The 25,257-nt window shown below is 31.2% G+C and overlaps 1 protein-coding gene across 1 annotated transcript in view; it reads right to left on the bottom strand.

Annotated features, from left to right (window-relative positions):
• Positions 1-25,257, bottom strand: part of unc-13-4A (BAI1 associated protein 3) — a 218,672-nt gene that overhangs the window by 39,398 nt on the left and 154,017 nt on the right. Inside the window, exons 5-6 of the mRNA XM_085959557.1 lie at positions 22,033-22,336; positions 6,187-6,365 (exon numbers count right to left, since the gene is read on the bottom strand). Of these exons, the coding sequence (XP_085815683.1) occupies positions 6,187-6,365; positions 22,033-22,336 (483 nt within the window). The remainder of the gene's footprint in view (positions 1-6,186; positions 6,366-22,032; positions 22,337-25,257) is intronic.

Here is a 25,257-nt window from a genome sequence, read left to right as displayed (position 1 = left end):
ACTCTAGTTTTTTTCCCGTCGAAAGGGAAAACGTCTGATTTTTCTACGAAAGAATTTATATCATTAAAATTATCGCAAACTCTTGAAATTCGAAAACTTATCACGGTTGTTCGAGTGTTACTTTTATAATGAATTTGAAAGTCATTAGAAAAGTTTTGAATATATTCTAAAATTGTGTTCTTTTTATTTTATTTAACTTAGCGAGTACCTACTTATAGAGTTGGGTATTTCCCGAGAAAATCTCAATCTCGAGATTCGGTATTTCCCGAAATGATGAAATTTTGAATTCTCGAGATTAGGGATTTCCAGAAAAGAGTTCTCGAGAATTCTCGAGATATCGGGAAATTTCAAAAAACCTGTAAAATTTCTAAAATCAGTGTAAAAACAGACAAATTCCAAAACAAATATGTATTTTTTTATTTATGTAAGAATGACAAACTAAATAGAAGTAGGAAAACAAAAATAATTCAATACATTACTTATTAAAATGGTATTTCAAAAAACACAGACTGTCAATCACTTACGCTTTTGAGACACAAAGTTCCCTGATGTTGCAAAAATTGCGCTCATTTTGAGTCGATGTTGGCTTAATTATTGTGTTAAATGTCCCGATCAATCTTTGAACGTTTTGTGTTTTCTGTCCATTTTTTTCATATAGATAATCTATGTTTAAATTTATATTTGATAATAAAGAAATCCTGAATCCCGAGAAAAGATTCTCGAGAGCCGGGATTTCCCGAAATGTTAAAAATTTTGAATTCTTGAGATTCGGGATGGAAAATCTCGAAAAATTCTCGAGAATTCCCGTCGGTAAATTCCTGAAACCCAACTCTACCTACTTATATATTAGTATTACTTCCGTTTCTTAAATTTCATTTAAACATTAACCAAACCTTGTATTATTGTATGTAAGTATGAATGAAATACACATATCAATATATTGCATTTATCTTTATTACGATTTACGAGTGAAATATACTGTGTAATTTTTAATAAATTTTAAAGAAATCATAATATTATGAGATCGGCATTATTATAAAAGCATTAAAAGATTTTTTTATTTAAAAGAAAGCATTTGTCACATAATTCCAGATATATAATGTGACTGTGAATGTGTATGTATGGGCGTGTAACCTAGAGCCCACAGAACAGATTGATAAACATAATTCCGATAGTTTAATTTTGATAATTTAGATAATTTTGACGCATGGTTTTGAATGTGTGAGTGTCGTACGGAAATTAACCATACATTAGAGAGCTTTAACCCAAGCTTTAAACTGCATATCTTATATTATGTAAAATTATTGAATTGTTTTTACATAATCTCTAAATAGACAGTGTATATCGTGAAGGGTCCTCATTTTACTAAAACCAAAAACATTGTCTTTTTACTTATCAGGGGAGAATAGCGAGGGCTACGAAATTAGTCAATGCGCTTCCTAGAGACGCAGATAATATTTTTAATGATGTGGTGTTTTATTTTATTTTATTATGCGTACCAGCATAAATTACGCAAGGCGAATTTGATTAATATTACGTTTTCTTTTTCGGACTTTACAAGGCCCATTTCACAAGGGATTAATATTTTAAGCCATATAATAAATTAACAGTTCATAACAGATCACCAAATTACATATAATAAAAATAATCCTATAATAAAATCTCGGATGAAGAAAAAATTAACAATAAAATATATTTTTATAAAAATAAAATAAAACACCACATCATTAAAAATATTATCTGCGTCTCTAGGAAGCGTAATATTAATCAAATTCGCCTTGCGTAATTTATGCGTACCAACAGAAATAGTATATATGCGCACACTCAGTATTAAACTATTTCCCTACAATATTGACCGATATAATAATACGTATACATTATATCATTACAATGGGTAGGTACGTATTATTTTCATTGCATTTATTTATTAACCCTTAACCAGGCCCCAGGAACTTATTGGAGCAATAATTATAATTTCAATGAAATTTAACCTTTATTTCTTTGTGAAATATATGTACATTTATGGAAATTTCAGTAGGTCTAAGAAAACTCCTGAAAAACTATATGGGAACGATTTTCCCATAGCCTGCTAAGAGAGAGGTTTAACAAGTAGAGTGTGGGATGTATATTACCACAGCTTGACAATTTTCAAAATAAAACAAGCATTTTTTTATACATTTATTACAATCAATCAAAACACAGAGAAAATGGGAAAAATATGAATTATTAATAATTATTGTCTGTATGGGAATCTTCCATGCACGGAGTTACACACAGGCAATTTGCAGATTTTGTATTCATATTTGGACCTTTTTCCACCTGTCTTGTAGGTACTACAAAACCTGCATCGTCTCAATGTTCCTTTTTTTGCCTTAGGTTAGGTTAGGTTCTTGCTTATAATATAATGTTTTCAATTTCCATTTGGGTTACAGGTAAGTACCTGAAAATTATAATAAATAGGGATTTTTTAGTTTCATGGTAATAAAAATAATAAACGACAATGGGCAAAGGTGGTATAATCCCCACATAATTCCATGCATTATATTTCACAAAATATAAATTATTTTATATAATTGTAATACAAATATAGGAGAACAACTAATAATCTACCAAACATAAAAAAATATTGCGACTTACATTGTGTTTTTTCGTTATTATGATATTATTTCACTGCTTTGCTCTAGAAATGGACGTATAAGTCGAGACATATAAAGCAACTAACCGCCAAACTTGCGGATGCATTCCTATTCACACAGCATTATGTTTGAGTCATAGGCAATATATTCGTTGTTGAATTTTGACAAATAGTTGGTAACATTAAACCATTGCCCGATAAAACACAGCCAAATTGTATGTGGGAAGGATATTACCATTACCTGGTTAAGGGTTTTAAAGTACGCCGTCCCGTATTGAATTATTATATTATATTCTTATTGCTCCGAGTACGTAATTGTTGTATGGAATAGGTGATTAGAAAATTTAAAAATTCATATTTAAAAAAAATACACCGATAAAATGTTTACTATTTTTTTTAATCACTCAGCATACAGATTGCTTTCAACGAAGTATGCTATGGTATGTTATATTATGATGGCTTTCGTTTCTATTTTTTTTATTATCGGAAAAGTTTCATCGATGAAATTTAATAAGAGACCATGAAAATATGTGATGCTTCGTTATTTCATCAATAGGCCCGGGGCTTCTATTCATCTGGTACTCTACTTGACAAAGTATTATCAGCATTGGAAGAGAATTCCTGTATTATATTATACCTACCTACTTATTATGTATATATAAATTTATTTATCTTTTTTTGAATTGATTCGTCTGGTTTTTTTTAACCAACTAGTAAGTCTCAGCTGAGGATTATTTAGCTGTATGCTATTGAGATCCGATATAAATAAATAGTGCACTTTAAACTTTGTCAGTCATACGTATTTGTTCAATTGAACTAAGACTACTATATTGTTATTTTTTATATTTTCTATTTTTAATTCAATTCAACCCTGCTTAATCCAAGCCATAGTAGATAATAGTAAAAAAATATATGCTTCTCTTTAAAATTATGCCATTAAACCATACATAATTTTACAGATAGAAGAATATTTTTTATTGATTATGGTTTGGTTGGTAGGGCTTAATAAATTGAAAAACACTGTAATATGTATTCTTAATTTAACGAAAACAAATTAGTATGATTGAAAAGTGTGCACTATTTTTATCGCACCGCCCAAAGCGTAAACTATTACAGTTTGATTTCTATCAATTCACGATGGAGATACTTTGTATTAATAATTTTAATAAAAATTACAAAAAGTGTATTTTATTGAATTACTAATATTACGGTTTGGTCAGGCAGGGTTTAATTGAATTTAAAAATTAACCTGCGTCATCTGCAAATTGTATTCTTAGTACAATAAAAACAAATAGCTGACAAAGTTTATGGTGCACTATTTATGTCAGATATTAACAATACATCTTCACCCTTCGCCACCTATATTATACACTGTCGTTACATTCCATTTATACAAGATTAATGATTGTCTAATATATAAAAATCAATATTTGTTTGTTTGTTCGTATTTTATGCGCTGCCATACCGTTTATCCGATTGCGATAAAACTTTGTCAACTTATTGCTTGCACTTGCGCAAAGAGTATAGGCTATAATTATCTTATATATAAAAATGAATGTCTGTTTTTTCTGTCTGTCTGTCTGTCTCGTATGCGTTCCTATACCATTCATCCGATTGCGATGAAATTTTGGTAAGTGGTTGTATGCACACTCACAAAGATTTCTGAATTAGAAAAATCATCATCGTCTTCTTCTTCTTCATTCTATTTTCTTTTATTCATATGGTTCCTATACCATTCATCCGATTGCGACGAAACTTTCGTCAGTTATTGCACGCACACCCAAAAAGGTTTCTAAATTGGTACAATTATCTTCTTCTTCTTCTATTCTATATTCTTCTATTCGTATGCGTTCCTATTCCATTCATCCGATTGCAATAAAATTTTCGTCAGTAATTGTGCCAACACCCGCGAAGGTTTCTGAATTAGTACAACCATCTTCTTCTTCTTCTATTCGTATGCGTTCCTATACCATTCATCCGATTGCAATGAAATTTTGGTGAGTGGTTGTGCGTACACCTGCAAAGGTTCCATCCAATTTTGATTTTTTTTACTACATATTAATACCATTAATAACGTTTTCATATTTTGGATTCGATTTTAATTTATTGTTCTTTTGTTTGACCTTTACTCTTATTAGAATGATTTTCATATTGCCACATTGTATTACACAGATATTTTAATATTAAAAAAATAATTACCTCTTATTATTTTTTAAATATCTAAGATAAATATAACCACAAAGCGACCCTGTGCGAAGCCGGGTACTTTAGCTAGTATTATATAAAAAATACATATCATAATGGGAAGTTACATAATATTACATTTCAGCTTTAACCATGTAATATTATAATTTAAACTTGCACGTTAAATTCTCTCAGAAAAAATTGAGTACACAAAAATGCTTTGATATTTGGCTGAGCTGTAAATATTTCTATATTAAATGGTATTTGTTAACTTTGACTTTCGCATTGATATTTAGCATCATTCATTGTTATACCTAATCATGCTAAGGATGCTACAAGATAGTAGTGATCAGCTCTGTAGTAATTAATAAATAATTGTTACAATACATTGTTTCCCTGTCAAATATGTTATTGACGTTCCGTTTTACAAGCTTAAAGATATGTATATTTTAAAATAATATATCATATAATATTTTGAATTTAACCATACTATAATGAAATACTTTTATATAAGAAGCTTTCACTAGGTGTATGCAAACTTTGGCAGTTAGTGGTGGAAGACGTTAAACAATATACAGACTAGCTAGAGTTACCAAAATTAAGAATAGTATGATGGTGTGTGGATACTTGCTGCGTCCAGCTAAAACCCAGACAAAACACTGATCAAACCTAAGCCGTCATATGTTTTACGTAGACATGAACGAAAAATAAGTACTTTAATACCAAAACGCATATAACTATCATTTTTAATTGTGTCAACGTTGCCAATTGTGGCGGAATTTATTGTATTATTATTTGCTCTACAACCTGGAGTGGATTTTGACTGCTACTCATGAGGTTTATACTACAGTTTTTTTACGACTAACAGTTATTAAATTCGCTTAATCTTATAATATGTAGATTGCAATCATGCTTTCTAATTAAAAAACAACATGCGACGTTCAGATGCGGATTACGATCCACGGTTTTAAAGACGGACGCTCTACCACCATATAGCGTGAGCAAAGAGGTTGGGCATATACGTATTTTTGATAGCTAAAAAGTTAGAACTAGGTACTATAAATGTTTTTATTCAAACATTCTGGTGACAGCTCTACTTAGCAGATACACTGAGTATCTTTTCCGTAATTACCGTAGATTAAAAACTATAATCTAATCATAAAAAAAGTAAATTTCTATATTCACTCCTGAGTGAAGTACATTAGCAAAAACTTTTACAGGACAGGAAATGGTTTGTAGTCATATGATCAAGTCGTTTGGTCTTTGGTTGAGCCAGTTTGACGGCATCAGAAAGGCGCACAAAATAAAACTAAATGCATTATATAAATTTCGCTGAAGATAAGGTATTTTGTTGTAAAAGAACTGACCTAGAAAGTCGTCTTGGCTACCCTGCCTGGCGGACTGGCACACCTGCTTGAAGAAGCGGCCAAGTCCCCTGACTCCTCGTACTTCATTCAGCTTAGAGACGGCGTCCAGGACAGAGCTCTCGTCGTCGTGGTCCCAAATGTCTAGATGAAGAGAATCGCTTTGAATGTCGTCGATGTCACTGTAATCATAAGATAATAATATTTATTTTAAAAAGCGAAACAGATTTATCTACAATAACTAAGGGAATGATACGAACGTGCTGTATGACAACGTTTATAGTAAACCTGTGCAAACTGCGGCCCGCCAAGTATTTCTGTGGGACCCGCGAGCTTTAATCGTAGTTCTGAAAAAAGTTTAACATTTTCTACATTTTTACGCCATTTTAAAAATAAAATTTGAATATAGGTACATGAATTGCACTGCCGAGAAGAAATTTACAAATTTTACAGCACACTTAATTCGGACAAATTCGAACAATTTAAAGATTCTGCTCGAAAAATGTTGGTTATTTTTGGATCAACTACAATTTTCAATTATGAATATCAACAAAAACTTTTTACGATCAAGCATCACCAACATTTACAAGCAGTTTTAAAAACCTCATCTACAAAATTAGCACCTGAAATTAAGAAGTGTTGAAAAATGTAAATTCTTCTCATTAAATTGTTGGCTATTAGTGAATCATTTATTTTATGTTGAAATTCCCTTTCTATGATAATAAATAATGTATGTCTAAAAATAACATTTTACTTATGGCCCACCGTTCATTTTATATTATTAATGACCCTTCATTCAAAAAGTTTGCCCAGGCCTGGTTTATAGCAATTCCCGCATATTTTTAGTTCAGTATGTTGAATTGGTAACTATATAATAAAATAATATTTATCAGATTTGAATTTATTGGTTCTAAATAAAATAAAATTATATTGATGTATTGTTTACGGTACATACGTTAACTATGATGGTTTGTTGTAATTTAGTGGCGAATTGGAGGGTCAGTTATTTCCTTTGGTAGTATCATGATATTATATCGGTTGGAAGGGAAAAGTTTTTCAAGTCTCACAAATTTCAATTGGCTCAATATGTAATTGCTGTTTGATTACTATTAAGTATACAAATTTAATAAGATTGCGGCATCATAATAAATGACGAGAGAGAACATATAAGTCAAGCCAAACCATTAAAATAATATAGATACAGATTTATAATATATTCTTTTTAACAGGGCATGATGCTCAATAACAATTAGTGGTGTACTTAGTAATATAAGTGAAAAAATCACAAACACCCAGGTTTTGAGTGAATCACATAAATATATTATCGTGACCTCACCGATAATCGAACTCGGAGCTCCCAGTTGAAATGCCAGCGCCTTTCGTACTGGACTACAAGGGTCGTAGATACATTAATATGAAATTAATAATAATATTTTATAGATATATACGAGTTTATATAATTGTATAATATGTAGTGTGAATAAAGTTTTCACACAACGTAATTATGTAGATTTGCATTAAATTTCATGCATACATAGTTACGCGGTGTTGACAAAACTGCTGCTAACACAGATTTGCGTATGACGTGTCATTTATATTCTTTTAATCCTCAAAATCAATACCAGCATAGATATTATTGACATGGCTCAAGTCGCACTATGTACGTTAACTGTAGCAAAAATCACAAAGTAAACTCAAGTACGTACGTATATTCATCTTTTGCCGTTGCAAATTTTACGGATAGTTTTCACGAGAAGATTGTTTCACACAAGCTCTCGCGAGACTCTATATGAAAAGAAATAATGTAGCCATTTTATACGTAGCTGTTGAATATAAGCGTTCCTTTAGCATTTTCACACAAAAGCTTTAAAAAAGAAAAGCATATTGAAAGCAGTATTTTTTACGTGTGTATACTTTTTGAACTATATACTTAGATTGAAACAGAATAAAAATAATACTGTCATATATTTTTATTAGTTACTAGCTAAAGTATCCGGCTTCGCACAGGATCGCTTCGTGGTTATATTTATCTTAAATATTTAAAAAAAATAATAAGAGGTAATTATTTTTTTAATATTAAAATATCTGTATAATACAATATGGTAATATGAAAATAATTCTAATAGGAGTAAAGGTCAAACAAAAGAACGCTAAATTAAAATCGAATCCAAAATATGCAAACGTTATTAATATGCAGTAATATTGTTACTAACGTTATTAATAATAACGTTATTAATATGCAGTAGTATGTTATTAATATGCAGTAAAACCAAAATTGGATAGAACAAACAAACAACAAACTTTGTATTTTATATAATACTAATTTAGAAACCTTTGCAGGTGTGCGCACAACTTCTGACAAAAGTTTCATCGCAATCGGATGAATGGTATAGGAACTCATACGAATAGAAGAAGATGATGATTTTCTAATTCAGAAATCTTCATGGGCATGCGCACGACAACTCACCAAAGTTTCATTGTAAACGGATGAACGGTATAGGAACGCATACGAATAGAAGAAAAAGAAGATGGTTGTACTAATTCAGAAACCTTCGCGGGTGTTGGCACAATTACTGACGAAAATTTTATTGTAATCGGATGAATGGAATAGGAACGCATACGAATAGAAGAATATAGAATAGAAGAAGAAGATGATTGTACTAATTCAGAAACCTTTGCGGGTGTTACCACAACAACTGACGAAGGTTTCATCGCAATCAGATGAATGGTATAGGAACCATATGAATAAAAGAAGATATAATGAAGAAGAAGAAGAAAATGGTTGTACAAATTCAGAAACCTTCGCGGATGTTGGCACAACCACTGACGAAAGTTTCATCGCAATCGGATGAATGATATAGGGACCATACGAATAAAAGAAGATAGAATGAAGAAGAAGAAGAAGATGGTTGTACTAATTAAGAAACCTTACGGGTGTAACCACAACGACTGACGAAGGTTTCATCGCAATCGGATGAATGGTATACGATCCATACGAATAAAAGAAGATATAATGAAGAAGAAGATGGTTGTACTAATTCAGAAACTTTTACGGGTGTTACCACAACAACTGATGAAAGTTTCATCGCAATCGGATAAATGGTATAGGAACCATACGAATAAAAGAAAATATAATGAAGAAGAAGAAGAAGAAGAAAATGATGATTTTTTTAATTCAAAAACCTTCATGGGTGTGCATACAACCACTTACCAAAATTTCATCGCATTCGGATGAATGGTATAGGAACGCATACGGGACAGACATACAGACAGACATTCATTTTTATATATTAGTATAGCCTATACTCTTTGCGCAAGTGCAAGAAATAATTTGACAAAGTTTTATCGCAATCGGATGAACGGTATGGCTGCGCATTAAATACGAACAAACAAACAAACAAACACACAAACAAACAAACAAATATTAATTTTTATATATTAGATTAAGGGTAATGGTAAATTGCATATATCCCAAATTATATTTTTAAAAATAATGAGTTTTGATAGCTGTCATCAACTGAAAAATAATATATAATAATGGCTGCTTCTGTTATCAAATTTCAAATCAAATTTATTTATTTTATATAAATAATGAATATAACAAATTATAAATTTAGAGCGCTCACGACATGACATAAAATAAGTGTTAACAATTTTTAAAATAAAAATATAGAGAAATGTGAGTTAATAATACGAGTACAATAAGTAATAAAATAAGAAATAAAATAAAATAACAAAAATAAAAGTAGATGGGAGCACACAGAGTGAACTTTGATAGACCCTATCTTAAAAACTTATAAAACAACGTCTACATAAATTCACTCTCATGTAAGTAGAATATATCAATATCCGAAGCGATTTCATTGAACATGATTATTGCCCTCCCAATTGGCAACAAACAACGGATGCCCTCGATTTCTAAGGTAATTATTATCAGAGACACACATGCCAACACCACCAAGAATGGCAGAGTTCACATTTATGCCACGTATAAGTCTGAAAAAATATGTAGCTAAATAAAGATCTCTTCTAAATTTTAAGCTACAGTATGTAAGCATACCAAAGAGAAAGTCAGTCGGATAGAGCCACGGATAATATCCATAGAGCCGAAAGTAAAGGAGTCTCAAAAATTTCTTTTGGACTCTCTCCACCATAAGGCCGTACTTCAACGCATGCGGGGCTCAAACGATTGACCCACTCTCAAATCTGCTTCTAACTAAGGAATTATAGCGAATTTTTAGTACCGTAACATCCAAAAAGACCCGGGAAGTGCGCAAGACAAAGCCCAACATCTTTAGCGCCTTTTTACAAATGGTATCTATATGACCACTAAACGTCAGTTTACTATCAAACGTAATGCCGAGATCTCTTACAGATAATATTCGCGAGAGAACTCTGCCATGCATCGAATACTGGTAAAACAATACTCGTGAATCTTTAGTAAACGATAAAACATTGCATTTATCAATATTGAAGTCCAGTTTGTTACGCCTGCCCCAATCTAATATATTATCTATATCAAGTTGGAGTTAATGACAATCGTACAAGGTGACAACTTCCATGAAGAGTTTCAAGTCATCAGCAAACAACAAAAACATAGCATTTTTAATTACCAATGCTGTCATTTATAAAAATCGTGAACAGCAATGGCCCCAAGTATTGTATTGTATTGTGTTTTGAAATTTTATGTGATTATTTATGTATATTCTGATATTTAAATTTAAAAAACAAGTTATTTTTTTCTTGTAATACGTATGTGCTTAAGATGTGTTTATGCCAGTCTATCATTAGAACATTTAAAGGGCAGCTGAAAATATTGTTATCAGAAAATGCACTGTTGTGTTATTGTCAGAAACGTCACTCAGGAAAGCGTTCACATAGCAGTTCGATAAAGCTTCGAAGGAAAAATATTATTTTCTCTACATCGAGTATTTTTATGATTATGTTTAGAGCTTTGAGTTTTGCAGTATTGGGTGCTAAATTGAGTTTATTATACTGATATAAAATACATAACAATAATGGATGAGGTAACAATCCTGTTAACCATTATTGATTTGTTTTTGATTTACAAAATAAACAAACAAATTATTCACACAATTTAAAAATGATCACGACTGGATCCACTTAGAAACCCACTGGAAATAGTAATCCTTATTAAAAGTCAGATTAATAATCTAGAAATGGCGGAAATTCAATAATATCCATGTCAATTAAGAATAATATTCCCTTGTATTGATTTATTATATATTATTAATTTAGCTTGAACTGTACACATATGCGTTTAAAAAAGATACCATGCTTGAAATAAAATCGCGTGTTTGAAGCACACGTACTTTCTTTGTTAGAAATTGTAGTATGTTTTGTTAGTAATTTCCATATTGAAATAATTATAACAATGGCTTTATGCATGTATAGAAACTGCATTAATCAGAAGGTAATATAGGGCGGCATAATTAGGAAGCCCTCGTAGTATAATGGGAGAAGATACTGGCTTTTAGTACCTGGGGTCCGAGATTCTATACTAAGTGAGATCATAATACATAGTATGTATGATGTTTTCAGGTGTGAGTGCTTATTTGAGGTATTTCACTTGGCTTGTTACAGTGTTCAAAAAATTCATACAGGGGATGTGATAGTAATATTTTTATAAAAAAATCAAATATCGGATCTCAACTGACATAACTGACTAAATAAATTATCTTAGTTTATGACTGAACTGACTGATAAATAAAAATCACGAGATAAATTATTTTTTTATTTTTAACAACAACCAATTTGATGAATGAATGGATTTATATGTGATTGTATCCCATAGAAATATTTTTTTAAAACGATCCTATTATAAATTATTTCGAACAAATCCAGCCATATATAATAATATTATGGGAAAATATGTTGGGCGCTGCTTTAACAGACTACCGATTTGTACGGACTGCTACAAACATCTTGAGATCACATGACATAAACTCATACACAAAACGACAGATACCATATTATATGGAGCTTATTCACATCGATTCCTACATAATTACACGATATAATATAAAGTCGTTGATATATCGAATAAATTATTTTTATATAATATTTGTGATTATATAACTATGTCAAAATGAAATTTAAAAATAGGAAAAAGGTGGACTTTAAATAATCGCCTAGTATGGAGTCTTTGCCACTGTTTAATATTATTATAATATTTATATACTCCTGCAACACCTAGAGTTTTTTCATGTTTGGTACTCAAAGATACAAAAAAAAAATTTTTCGACCAATATTATGGTACCTGGGTTCTTTATAGAAAATTTGAAAATACAAAAAATTGAAAAATGACAAATAATAATATTTTAGTTTAGTACCGACTTCTAATAATAATATACAAAATATTTTTCTTGAACTAGACTAGTAAAGATATTCACGAGACAAATCTTCATAAAAGCAGATACTATGGCTTAGTTTACCCAGTATTCAAGTGGGTAAGTAAGTAGTACAAGACGAGTAAGTATGTGGTTTAGGTACTTTGTCATATTCCCGCAAATACCCACAAACACCCGCAAACACGCGACGAGTCTAAATAAATAGGTTGCTCGTGTGACTAGCGAGATACTCCTACGAGTGGCGTGATTTGATTTGCTTTCCTTTTAAAGGCTCTGTGGGGTTCCCAGCAACCCCAATTTTGTCTACTCAGTTGGAGATAATACACTCAAATGACAGCGGCTCTGTCGTATGTTGGACTGAAAAATATATTAACATAGTGATGTCGGAGTTTCCGGATGAATAAATATGTCTAAAATATTGATACTATTGACTTAGGGTAGTTGGTGAATTTTCACTGTATCTACTTCTACTATAATTTGAGTATTTTTTAAGGTTAGTATCATTGAAACTAAATCGAACGAATCAAACCGGATGGTTTCATCCGATGGATTTTGGACCATTCGTCAGAATTTCCACCGGAACGCTTTTCTGACGACTAATTAGTGTTGCCAGTACTTAAATTAATTCAATAACTTATTTGTTTCTAAAAAAGCAACACATTTATTGAAATGTCAACTTATTATGAAATTAAAACCTCCTATTGCTCGTCATTTACAATAACACATATTTAACTGTCGTATTCATTTATTTTAAATGTAAAAATAATAAATAATGCTTCATCAATTGGTAGGTAGCCATTTAGTTCATTTATAAGATTTATAGGTATGACAAAAGTTTAAAAAGATTACTTTTGCCCAAAGCTTTTCATAATTGCCCACTTGTTTTGTTTGATTGGTTTCATGTCGACAGTGTGATATTGTGACTTAGACGACAATAGAACATATTATTAAATTGATAAAATTTGTTAGGTAATATAAAACCTGATCATTCCGGGTTTATTTAACATAGTTTGTTGCTTAGAATCTCTGCTACAAAATATAAATAAAATAAAAATAAATTGTTGGTCTGACATGATAATATAGGTAATGATGTTGAATCGAATTCTTTGCATAAAAAACATGGCTAGAATTTTGGGATAATAAGACTAAAAGCAATTTTTTTCGCGTATGGTTTCTTAGGAATAATAGGTATTGATTGTTAAGCTATAATATACATAATTCAAGAGAACTCATATGGTGTAAATATCTAAAATATTAATATGAACATCTCACGATATATAAATGCTTATCGTCACTTTGACAGATCGTCATTAGTCTATGGATCATCAGAATTGGTTTGACGTTTCATTCCAAACCATTTCTGATGGTCCGAGAATGGTTTGATTTTCAATGGAACACTGAACAAACGTCAAATCTCAAACCGTTCCGGTTTAATTTCTACCCATACAATTTGCACGTATATTGTCTATGGTTTAGTTTAATTTTTTTCGTTCAGTTTCAATGGAACGAACCATTAGTGACCCTGGTTTTCACATATTCAGACATTATGGAAAATGCACACAGAAACAGAATAAAGTTATTTTATATACCAGATTCATAAATTAAACAAATGTCAAAACAGTATTAAGTAAAGAGGTAAGTATAAACCTGACGAATTGGACATTTTGAAATATTTGGTATATCGCACATTATAACCTGATATAGTTAATACATTTAACGAAGTTTTTAAAATGATATTTATTACTGATAAATAATAAACTAAGGTAAAGAATTATAAACTTAGGTAAAACAATATGTCAATATAAGTTACCAGTTATCTAAAATAACCCTTTATCGGAGAAAATGATGTATGGTGTGAGATTTGCTATTTGGTAGTCAAAAATAAAATTGATAAAATATTGGAAATTTTAAATTTTGGTTTTATATTAGATAAGTACACAAAATGGAATAATATATTGTTATCTATTAAGCATCTATTAAAGATCTTGAGTTATAATCAAATAAACTATCAGACCGATAGAGAAACAATTTTTATTGTTAGAATATTGTAATACTTACTTATGTTTATGTATAGATGATAGTCAAAATTGACATTAATTAATACTATTTTTATTACTAAAACGCGAATGCTGTGATGATGCGTATTTTTTGTATTATAAGAAAAATTAAATATTAATCTATGTCAGCTGTTTACTGGGCTTTGAACCGTTTTCGTTCTGGTTCAAATAAAAAAAAAATATCGGTACCGTTCCGGTTTTTGTTCCGACAAAAAATGGTTTTTCCCATTTTCGGTTTTCGATTCAGCTCAGAGTGATTAATTTTTAAATGTTTTTATTTGTATTCAAAATATTTTATATCATAAATTAGGCGCCACAAAACCAATCGTTATATAGCACCGCACGGCCGTTGCCATATTTTTTTTGAAATAATATATTATAAATTATGAGAGTTATGTCGAGATGTGTCAGGACAATTGGACAGCTGGGAAGTAAGATCATGTAAACGCGGGTGTTTGAACATGTACTGAACCGAAAAAATCGATATTTTTTTTCGGTTCCGGTTTTCGTATTCTTTTAAAAATAACGGTTTTTGGGTCAGTTCCGGTTCAAAACCATGGTTGTTTATATACCATATGTGTACACATAGATCTCGAAAGAAAAAAAAGCGTATTCGAAATCAATTTTTTTGTTGAAATCTATACAATTCTTATTAATTGGAATTTAAATTCATTGTTCATCAAATATTATCGATATAAATAAATCGACGATCGACGGCTTCCGAAAACGATAGGAGTGATGGAAAAAATAGAAATATGTAGATTACAAATAATATCAAAACAAAATGTATGTCATAATAAATGCTACTTGATTTTTTTGTAAAAAAACAACCTTCTTGCCAGTTGAATCCATAACCTGAAATAAATAAAGTACTAAATGCCAAAAAATTGCTATCCCAGTACTCAAAGTATTGCTGTCAGTCATTTTCGTACACACAAAACGAGTGCTGTCATACGTAACGTAGTGAATTTCTTATAAAACACACACTATGGACCAGGAAGTCGCCTGTTTTTATTTTATTTTTCTTAACCACAGGGAATGTTTGTGGCACCTTTTTAGGGTATTGGAAATGTCACATAGAAATTTATATTTGTTTTATTTATTTTTGGCACATAATATTTTATTTATATAAAGTAAGAACGTTTGTTTAGCTATTGTTGTAGAATGCATACCGTAGAGTAAAATGTGGCTTTGTCTTGTCTTTTTGATCAATACGTGTAATTTTTATCAATATAATCCGGAACATAGCGATTAGCGAGTGATTAATTTAGGAAACATTTATTCATATTTATATGTTCTTCCCGTATGATCTTGTCTCCCATGGGTACTCACAATTTAGAGTCAGTAGACTCAGTCAAAGCTCACAAGAGTAATGTAGTCATCTCAGTATCTGGTAACTACTCCTGAGACATTCTCAGACATAAGTTGCCTTATATTAAAACCGGGCGGTTTGGTTGTTGAAAAACATTTTTTTCCCGACCATATCCAATCTTAATAAGATCACGGAGTGGAGTTTGTTAATTAACAGATTTTATTTTTATGAGGAATGGATGTCAGCCACCTGCTTAACCTATTAGGTCCATGACTCATACACAAATTGAAAAGCAATATGTGAACTTGCCAGACACAGGATTTTAACCTGGGACCCATGACGCTATAAGCCGACGCTTAAGGTGAGGCATCAGTGAAACGCCAAATAATTTTCAACTGTACGCGCGACGAAATTTTGGACTCGCTGCCATTCAGTGAGAGAATAACGAGCCAGAAACACGTCACTTTGCTGCGTGATGGCGACGGGTCAACAATAAACAGAACATAAAATGGACGTTTGTTGGATTTACATGACAAATAATATTTCGTTTGACAGGCGTCATTTGCACCCGCGACCCGCAATCCGCGCATCGCCTAGCAACGATCTTTTTAGACCGTGCCTCAACTAATGCATGGCCTTAAGCCGAGTGGCCATAGTGGGAAGAACATTAGGTTATATATTCAATTCTAAATACTCATAATATTTAATATTTGTTAAGTATGGAAAATACATAATTTTGAAATGGTTTTGTTGACTCACCAAACCTACTACAACGTGTGGGCTTCCTTTGTTCATAAATATTTACGCAAATCCAAGATTTATACCATGGCAGTCTTAATGATTCTAATTTTACACGATACTCCTTTATTCGGCGGCTTTGTTTAAATTTAATTATGGTATTTATTTCTCCACCGTTGATCCATTCAATAACTCCCCGCCTCACTTAAACGCACTCCAACATTTTATATAATCGATCCTCATCCAAATTCAAATGTATGTATTTTCTCTTTATTATTTCTATATAATTCTCTTTTTCTCTTTTCTGTTCTCACCGATAAATATAAATTTCAATAATACCTATCACCGATGTATTATATAATATTATAGTAATGTTACCTATTTGATTATAATTATTCAATATAATACAACATCATCTCTTAAACATATCATTATACATATTGTAATTTTTGGGCTTAAAGCGCTTTGCGGGAATGGTAAGAAACTGGACACTACCTATTGAAAATCGAGGGGTAATTTTATTGACAACCGACACTTTATTTCAAACCAACATATTTATTTTGGTACTAATTAATTATACATTTATAATATAAGCGGTTATATAATCGGTTATGGAATTGTTTTTAGCGCGTTTTAGTTTAAAGCGCAAACTGCTCTCATGGATTGAAAAAAAACAAGCCTTAGAAAGTTAAATTTTCAATGGATTACCTATTCCTGTTCGCAAGAATGATAGCTAACTATTACACTAATCTTTATTCAGATATCTCAAACAATATTTGGATTTAAAGACTATGGTATTAATCGTATTGCTAAAAACGCGAAAATTTCAAATAAAATTAAACCAGCTCTGTTAATTGATAATATAATATAATATATAATAATAATAATTATTACAATAATACATCGAATCACACATGTCATCGATATATTATTACGAAGGTAATTATGATCAATGTAACTGTTTATTTTCCTTAATAATATATTATAATATGTAGCAATCATACTACTCAGCATTAAATTAATGACACACTTTAATATGTGTTTTGTTGTCAAAATAAAACAATAGGGCACTAATATTCATCATCATAACTAGATTAGTAGGGTCTGTTTTGATTTGTTAATTGCGATAATATCGTTTATAATATATGTATTGCATTTGTACCTATAAGTATATTATATTCGAAAAAAGTCAAACTCTCATCTTTAATATCTATTAGAAATAATTTTCTTGAATCATAGATGGATTGATAGCTAAAAGCAAATGCATACACGTGGAAAATTAAAAATGTGACCTCGTGTTCCACTAGGTCCAATTTTTTTTCAAATAATCAATTCTCATAAAAGTATGTTAACATAATACTATCTACAGAGTCTATATGTTCTAATTATAAGTGAGAATGATATAATATAAAAAGGTTGAGTAGTAATGTCTTAAAGTGGAACGATTTCTGCGTAGGTAGGTAAGGTAGGTAAATATTGAGTCTCCGGTTCGGTTCACATCGAAATATTTGGAAGAAGAGGCGTAAACAAAGCTCGTTTGTGGTTCATCGCCTGATCTACGATTTTCCATGGCCTTTACGCCAGTGCTTCTCATTTTTCTGATCTTTCCAAACTATATTATTACGGCAGATTTCAATATTTTTTAAATTTCTTAAAATAACCTACCGTCAGAATAATGAAAGCTTTCAAGTTGTGTGTATATCGGTGAAAAATTACGATTTCCTGGACGAATCACGTCACCAATGGTTATAAAAATTAGTGAATAACGTAACACGATTTAATGTTTTAGTGGATTTAAGTGTTGTACTATTCTATTTGAGTCGTTTTTTGTGACCCGGATTTCGTCTTTTAGGCAACTTCAGGCACTACGTAAACTCACTAAAAGGCAAATACATAATATATGCGATATACTCACAACTTGAAATTCATTAGAATTTAAATTAAAATTCCATCAAGTACCTTTGGTCGGTAGTATAAATATTACAATTTATTATTATCATCATCATCATCATCATCATCATCTGCAGAGGCTCATAAAATGATCTCTTTAGGATCATAAAGGAGGAACATAAAAAAATGTTCTAAAGTTCTGATGTTACGTATGTAATCATTGCACTACATTTGAGGACTCTTCTATTTTCTATTTTTCTATTTTCGAAAAATCTTTGCAAGTCTATTTCTTTCATTTAGAATAGTAGTTTTTTTCATAAATTAAACCTATCGAAAAGATATAAAACATTTTTATTGACAAACCAATATTTTACGAGTAGGTTGGTACCTATAGAATTTACCGTTTTTATTATCAGTGCTGTTTTTGATTTGTTATTTGTTCAATGCGACTGCTTGAATTAAAATAAATTAATAATAATACATACAACATTAAAACGATTCGATGAGCAGTAAAATTACATTACAATGCATGTAGATTTATAATAGTGTTGGATTCTTATGTTAGTGCAGTTGACTTATTTATATATTGATATCATTTGAAAGACTTTATGAAATGTGTAATAATATTGTTATTACTTTTCTGCATTTCTGAAGCGGCGGAGCGAATCTGATTTGATAACCTTAGTATTGATTTAAATATTTTAAACAAGAGAATTACCTTCGGTGCAAGGTGATTAAGAAATCATTTAGACTGTAGAAAGGAAAAAAGACTTAATCCACGCGAAACAAATTGTACAGGAGGCACGAAAGCGTTTTTGTTATGGTTTTCGGTCAAAGTAAAATACAAAATTGACATAACCGTGCATGATAATTAATAATATGGTTTTTATATCCCTAATCTGAGTTAAAAAAGAAAAACCAATAAAAATGATGGTTAAATCATTTTCCCACTTCACTTCCTTATTTTTTTTTGAATTTCCAGCTAAATTTATATAATGAATTGATATTTGCAGCTTACATCCTTTGGAAACAACGTGTATTTGGTCGTGTACAATGCTATTATACAATAAAACCTATTTTGAAAAAACTGAAGGTTGCGACCTTTTTCTTTTCTAGAGTCGATTTAAAGTTGTTTAGACAAAACTGTAGGAGTGGTCGATGGTGTGGTAGATGAAAGATGATCGTGGTTATTCGTGATGATGGAGAAGTTAGAGTTTATTTATGGTTAAATAAGTACAAGGCTACAATATAACAGAGGTACGTGTTATTTTCCGAGGCACTACGTTCTCTAGCAAGATACAAGTTTATCAAGTGAATATTACGGAGAGACTGACTTGTTTCCTCCTGACAGCTTTAACCATTGATAGCCACAAAACTATTCTTTTGTTTACCATGTCTCGTTCATAAAACAAAAAACTTCACTTACAATCAAAAGGAGTTGTATACAATGTAGTGAAATTGTAAGAAAAAGTGTCGGTTGCATCATAAGTTGCTATAAGAGCTATTGTTTGACGTATTCTAAAAGAAAAACAAAATTAGAAAATGCTTTAAAGACAGACGAATTTACTAGTAATAATCTAATTACCAACACGGCAGCCACTGTGGTCAACGACACTAATGAAAATGAAAATAAAATGGATATGGATGACACTGAAATAATATGATTAGTTTTATTTATCATTATATTATCCAATATCATTTTACTCATTTTAGAATAAATGTAATGTTAAAATAATAAATATATTCACTGTTATGTGAACCCTGTTTACCAATATTTTCAAATGACACTAACACTGTTCCAAAGTGATCTCATTATGGCCGCAATTCCAGATGAATTTAGCACTATTCGACCTTCTATGCGATCACCACATAAGTATGATCACTGTCATTGCATTTGGTTGAATGCAATCATCGCATGAGTAAAATCACTACATTACCATTAATAGCGTTTGGCTCTGCTTTTCGAACGACGGGTATAGCTGATGATTCAGAACTTTTTGTTGCTACTCTACATCTAAATTATACCCATCCATATTTTAAATTGATAAAATTTGATTTAAATTCATAATAATATGCCAGGGAGGTTTAGTTGTCTGATGTTTTATTGTACATAAGTTACGAAACAAAAGTGAATAGCGCGTGAAACGACAACGATTTATACAGACGATTATTTTGAATACCACTGCCGCACATCATTCTACTTCCGGCGCTGATTAAAAACGAACGCTGAATAGGCGTCGCGATGCTGGCTTTGCTTTACTTAGCCGCGGCGTAGCCACCCTCTACGCCTCGTCTACGCCGCGTGTTGTTTAATCAAACGGACGGTAATTTAGTATAGCGAGACCATTTGGAATATAATTGCAGATATTTACCTAATTTAGATTTCCTTCCTTTGATTATTTTCAAGTTTATATGTCAACCGTATAAAGAAAATCTCTTCTGTGATATTCTGTATTTGGCTTATTATTGTTTAATATATTATTATTTTATGACGCATAAACAGCTTAACTAGAACCCTCCACAAAAACAATTGCACTGCAGTAATGTATTTCAAAACTAAACAGAAATACGCCATGTGCACGAAAACCTGTACGTACGTCAGTTAGATAGTTAATTAATAGGTGGCTGATTATATATTAAAAAATAGTTTATGAAAAATTATTAGCAAGTTCAAATAAGTTCCAACAAAAAATCTTGGAGTGATCTGTGACGATGGTTACTAATTAAAGTAATACCTACTTTGATTTTAAATACAAAAGGCGATCGCCAATAGTAGCTCAATTTGTAAAACGCTTCAGAGACTATTAAAAGTCATTATTTAAAATTTATCGCAATTTCGTATGACTCCTTTAGCATAGTGGTATATGTGCATGGGCGCAATATCTGAGAGATTTTTTTTATTGGTTATAATATATTTTCTTTGAAGTGTCTTCGAAATAATTATGTAATAAAATGAGGTTTGTGGATATTGTGAAGACTCGTGTTGAAGGTGTGCATTCATATTTCAATCTTGTAATGAACCAAACCGACTAAATCAAGAAAATATTCAAATAAACTGTACAATTTGCGGAATAATATTTCTAATAATTATTGCATACTTCCTTCGCCAATATTGGAAGATCCATTAATCTTACTTTAAAGATACATACGTTATATTAGACTTGTTGGTCCTGAGAATACCTATTAGGAACTTCATAATTTATCGTATATGTATCGGTGCCCAGATGTCCGTTATTCAATTGTCTGACATTCAGTCAGCGGAACCAAGTCATCCCAAGTTTTTGCAATAACAATATACGTCGCATAATTTGATTGTCTACTTGCTGGTTCAAGTTGTACGTTCGTGATTTTTTTCACGTAATTTCATTCATCTGTGATGACGTCCAGAGCTCTGTCGTTCAGTTATCTGGTATCTTCTCTTAAATTAATACTTGATACTATAGAAGTATATAAAATTATATAAATAAGTAATCATACTCACAATCGGAACTTCTCATTCCATTTAGGACTCAATGTTTGTGGCCTGACTCCAGTGGCTCTGATAAACTTTGCCGGAACCTGCCCTACTAGACTGTCGCGGTGCTCCCTGCGTGACCCTCCGTCCCTCCTCTTGAAGCTGAGTCTAAAACTGTGGTGCTTACGTAGCTTGTCGTGGGCTGGTGGAGTTCCACAGTCCTCGCTCAGGTTCGGCTCGCTGAGACGTGGGGACGGGGGCTGAGGGGACGGTGGGGGCTGCGCCACCGGCATCGGTTGGATGCCCAACATGCAGTATGGGTCACTGTAACCTGAAAAAAGTATTATATTTTTATAATAACAGTATAAACTATATTATATTTCAGGGGGTCAATAATAAAACTGAATTAGGCAACTATTTTTATACATTAAAAAATGGAATCAGTTGTATATTTAGTAGCTAACAAGGTCTGAACAAAATTTTACTATAAGTGCAAGTGAGAAACCATTTTGCAAAATGCGTTAGAGTAAGATAGAATATAATATATGAATAAACGACTTAGTGAAACTAGATATGAAGCCGGCAAATATTGGTTTGACTGATGTGCTTATGGAAAAACCGTGAGTACGTCTTGCTGAAACATATAGTTTTTATGTGAGTAATATAAATTTAGGGATGGATATTTTTGATTAATTTAGAAGAAAAATATGGCTAAGTGTGTTGTTTAAATTTAGTAGCCATATTGAGAATCCAGATCATAGGTAAGTTAGTGATAATACAATTGAGGTTCGACTGTAATTGACACTATCAAGAAACAATGATTGCCTACGTCCAATATTATAGTGTTGGTACTATTGCAACAAAATCATTAGATTGCATACGCTAAAAGTACTTAAAAATTAAAAAAAAACTCAAAAATAACTTGTAATAATCATGCTATGGTAAACCATCATACAATTGTCATATTCAAAGAAAACAGCTTCAATATATAATACCCTTTTTTTAGTAATTATTATTGTTTTGACGTAACTAATGTTACCATTTTCATGTGGCATGTTGAGAATAACGTGGACAAAACATAAAATAAACCAATGTGTAAGGAAAAGAATTGAAGTAGAAGTGAAACTGCTAGATGAAGATACTCAACATTGCCATGAGCTAAAATCTGCTTTATCAAAGAAATAGGGACCAAGAAGAGCTAAAGTAAGTAGACAAAACCTTCAACGCTTCAACCAATAGTGATTAGACAATTTTGAAAAAATAAATTCATTCCCCTGTATTGACAACTACGATCAGTCACGCATTTTTTTGCATGAAATAAAACGAAAAATTGACAGTATACACAATGAAGTAATAGATTGATTTAATTTATTAATTATTTTGAATTTGAGGTATAAAAAGTCTATCAATTGTGCAACCTATGCGCAACCTATGAGTTATAACCAAACAGATAGACAAAGACTGAGTAGACTCCTTCTTAAACTAAACTTTATTATGGTTTCAGTTTCAGTTTCAAAGGATTATTTTCATACGTTAGTAATTAGTAAGCTACATTATACGAACAAAGCTGGGCGGTAAATTAAATTCAATACGGATGCAAGACCCTTTGCATAATATCAGTATATTAAGGGTAATTCGTTTACCGGCTATAACTCAATAATAATATGAGAAAACGTTATTATCATGAGCACACTGGCTAATTAGGCCAGGGGGCAACTTTCGTGTCTCGGGTATCTAGTGCAAAAAGCCGTCGCAGAGTGGCGCTAGTGTATTAACGGAAGTGTAAATGTTACCGGAAGTCGAGGTTCAAAAACGTAGCTATTACAGTATTCAAAATATATTAATTAAAATACGACGGTGCAATCAGTAGCGTTTGTAACTGAGGAAAAATATTGCTCTTGCCAGGGAACAATAATTATTCATGTATTTTTTTTTTTAAATCACTACTTGTATTTAGATGCCTAATTGGCGCCTACGATGGCTGAACGGTTTCCGCGTTGGCCTATATTATCGGAGGTATCGAGTTCGAATCTCGGGTCTGGGAAAATTTACATGTTGTTTTTCAATCTGTGTTTGTACCTAGCATATTAGGCATGGGCAATAGGTTGAGCAAATGGTGAACATCCATTCTTTTTCCCTGTATTTATGATTCTATGTATCAAATTAACGAAACGTTTTTAAATGCTGGTCACTTGCATAAAAGTTTTAAGAATATAATCACAAATGTTGATATAACCTTATCTATAGAGATGGATCGTAAATGTATGAAATTGAATAAAAAAGGACAATTTATATGGTTTACTGATTAAGTTAGCTACAGTACGTGACTTCGCATTGTAGAATAACTTGAAGATAACGTCACAGTAAGTTATAAGTTATAACATTAAATTCCACTAGTGAAAATTAACATTGGCTACCAAATATGTTGAAAAAAACCGTTTTATTTATAGATAAAGCTTCAATTTATATAATTGAAACAAAAAAGACCTCTAATTTACTGATTTAACTCATTTTCTGCTGACTAGATAATGATTTTTTAATTACTTCCTTTAAAATGCACGTTAATTACATCTATCGGCCGCCTGGTAATTACGCGCTAGGTGCGTATTCAGCGTCCAAAGTATTGAGTTAGCTATGAGTTACTTTGAATTGCAGGTTTATTTGAAAACAATATTTACTATGATATTCCACTATAATTTCAGATTCACCCGATCAGTTAATTAAATGCAAATAATTATATGTGAAAATATTCTCAGAACAATTTAAATACTTAAATACGTAGAATTGCGTAGCGCATAATTAAATCGGATGTATCAAAACAGAAGTTTGAATATAAAATTTGGCTATAATCTGTGAAAAGATACTCCCTTATCAATTTTATGTCAGCAGCCAAAAGGAATATATTGGTTATTATTTTTAAGATGAAAAATTAACAGTCTTTCAACCAAAACGCGAGACGTCATTTTGTGTTCAGGACTGCCAATAGAAGAAGAAAAATAATAAACTTGTCACTAACACTACCACTGATACAATTATTCGATTTGAAAATTGACCTGCCTTGTTTAACGCTTTTAATTTGTTTACTTACGTATACGGTTTGTAATTTACATGATTATTTACTTAAATAATAATGGTTTTTATCCATTTATGATACATATTAGTTTTAACGCGCGTCGTATGCAATTTCAACATATTTAATAGCGTATTGAATTGACTGATTGAGTGAACCTAAAATTGTGTTGAACATGTTGA

The sequence above is a fragment of the Rhyacophila brunnea genome, unplaced genomic scaffold (genome assembly GCF_057557595.1).
Source record: "Rhyacophila brunnea isolate RB1 unplaced genomic scaffold, BYU_Rbru_1.0 scaffold_9, whole genome shotgun sequence".
Classification (NCBI taxonomy): Eukaryota; Metazoa; Arthropoda; class Insecta; order Trichoptera; family Rhyacophilidae; genus Rhyacophila; species Rhyacophila brunnea.
The sequence above is the reverse complement of the archived record's forward strand: the minus strand, read 5'-3'. Positions and strand labels throughout refer to the sequence as shown.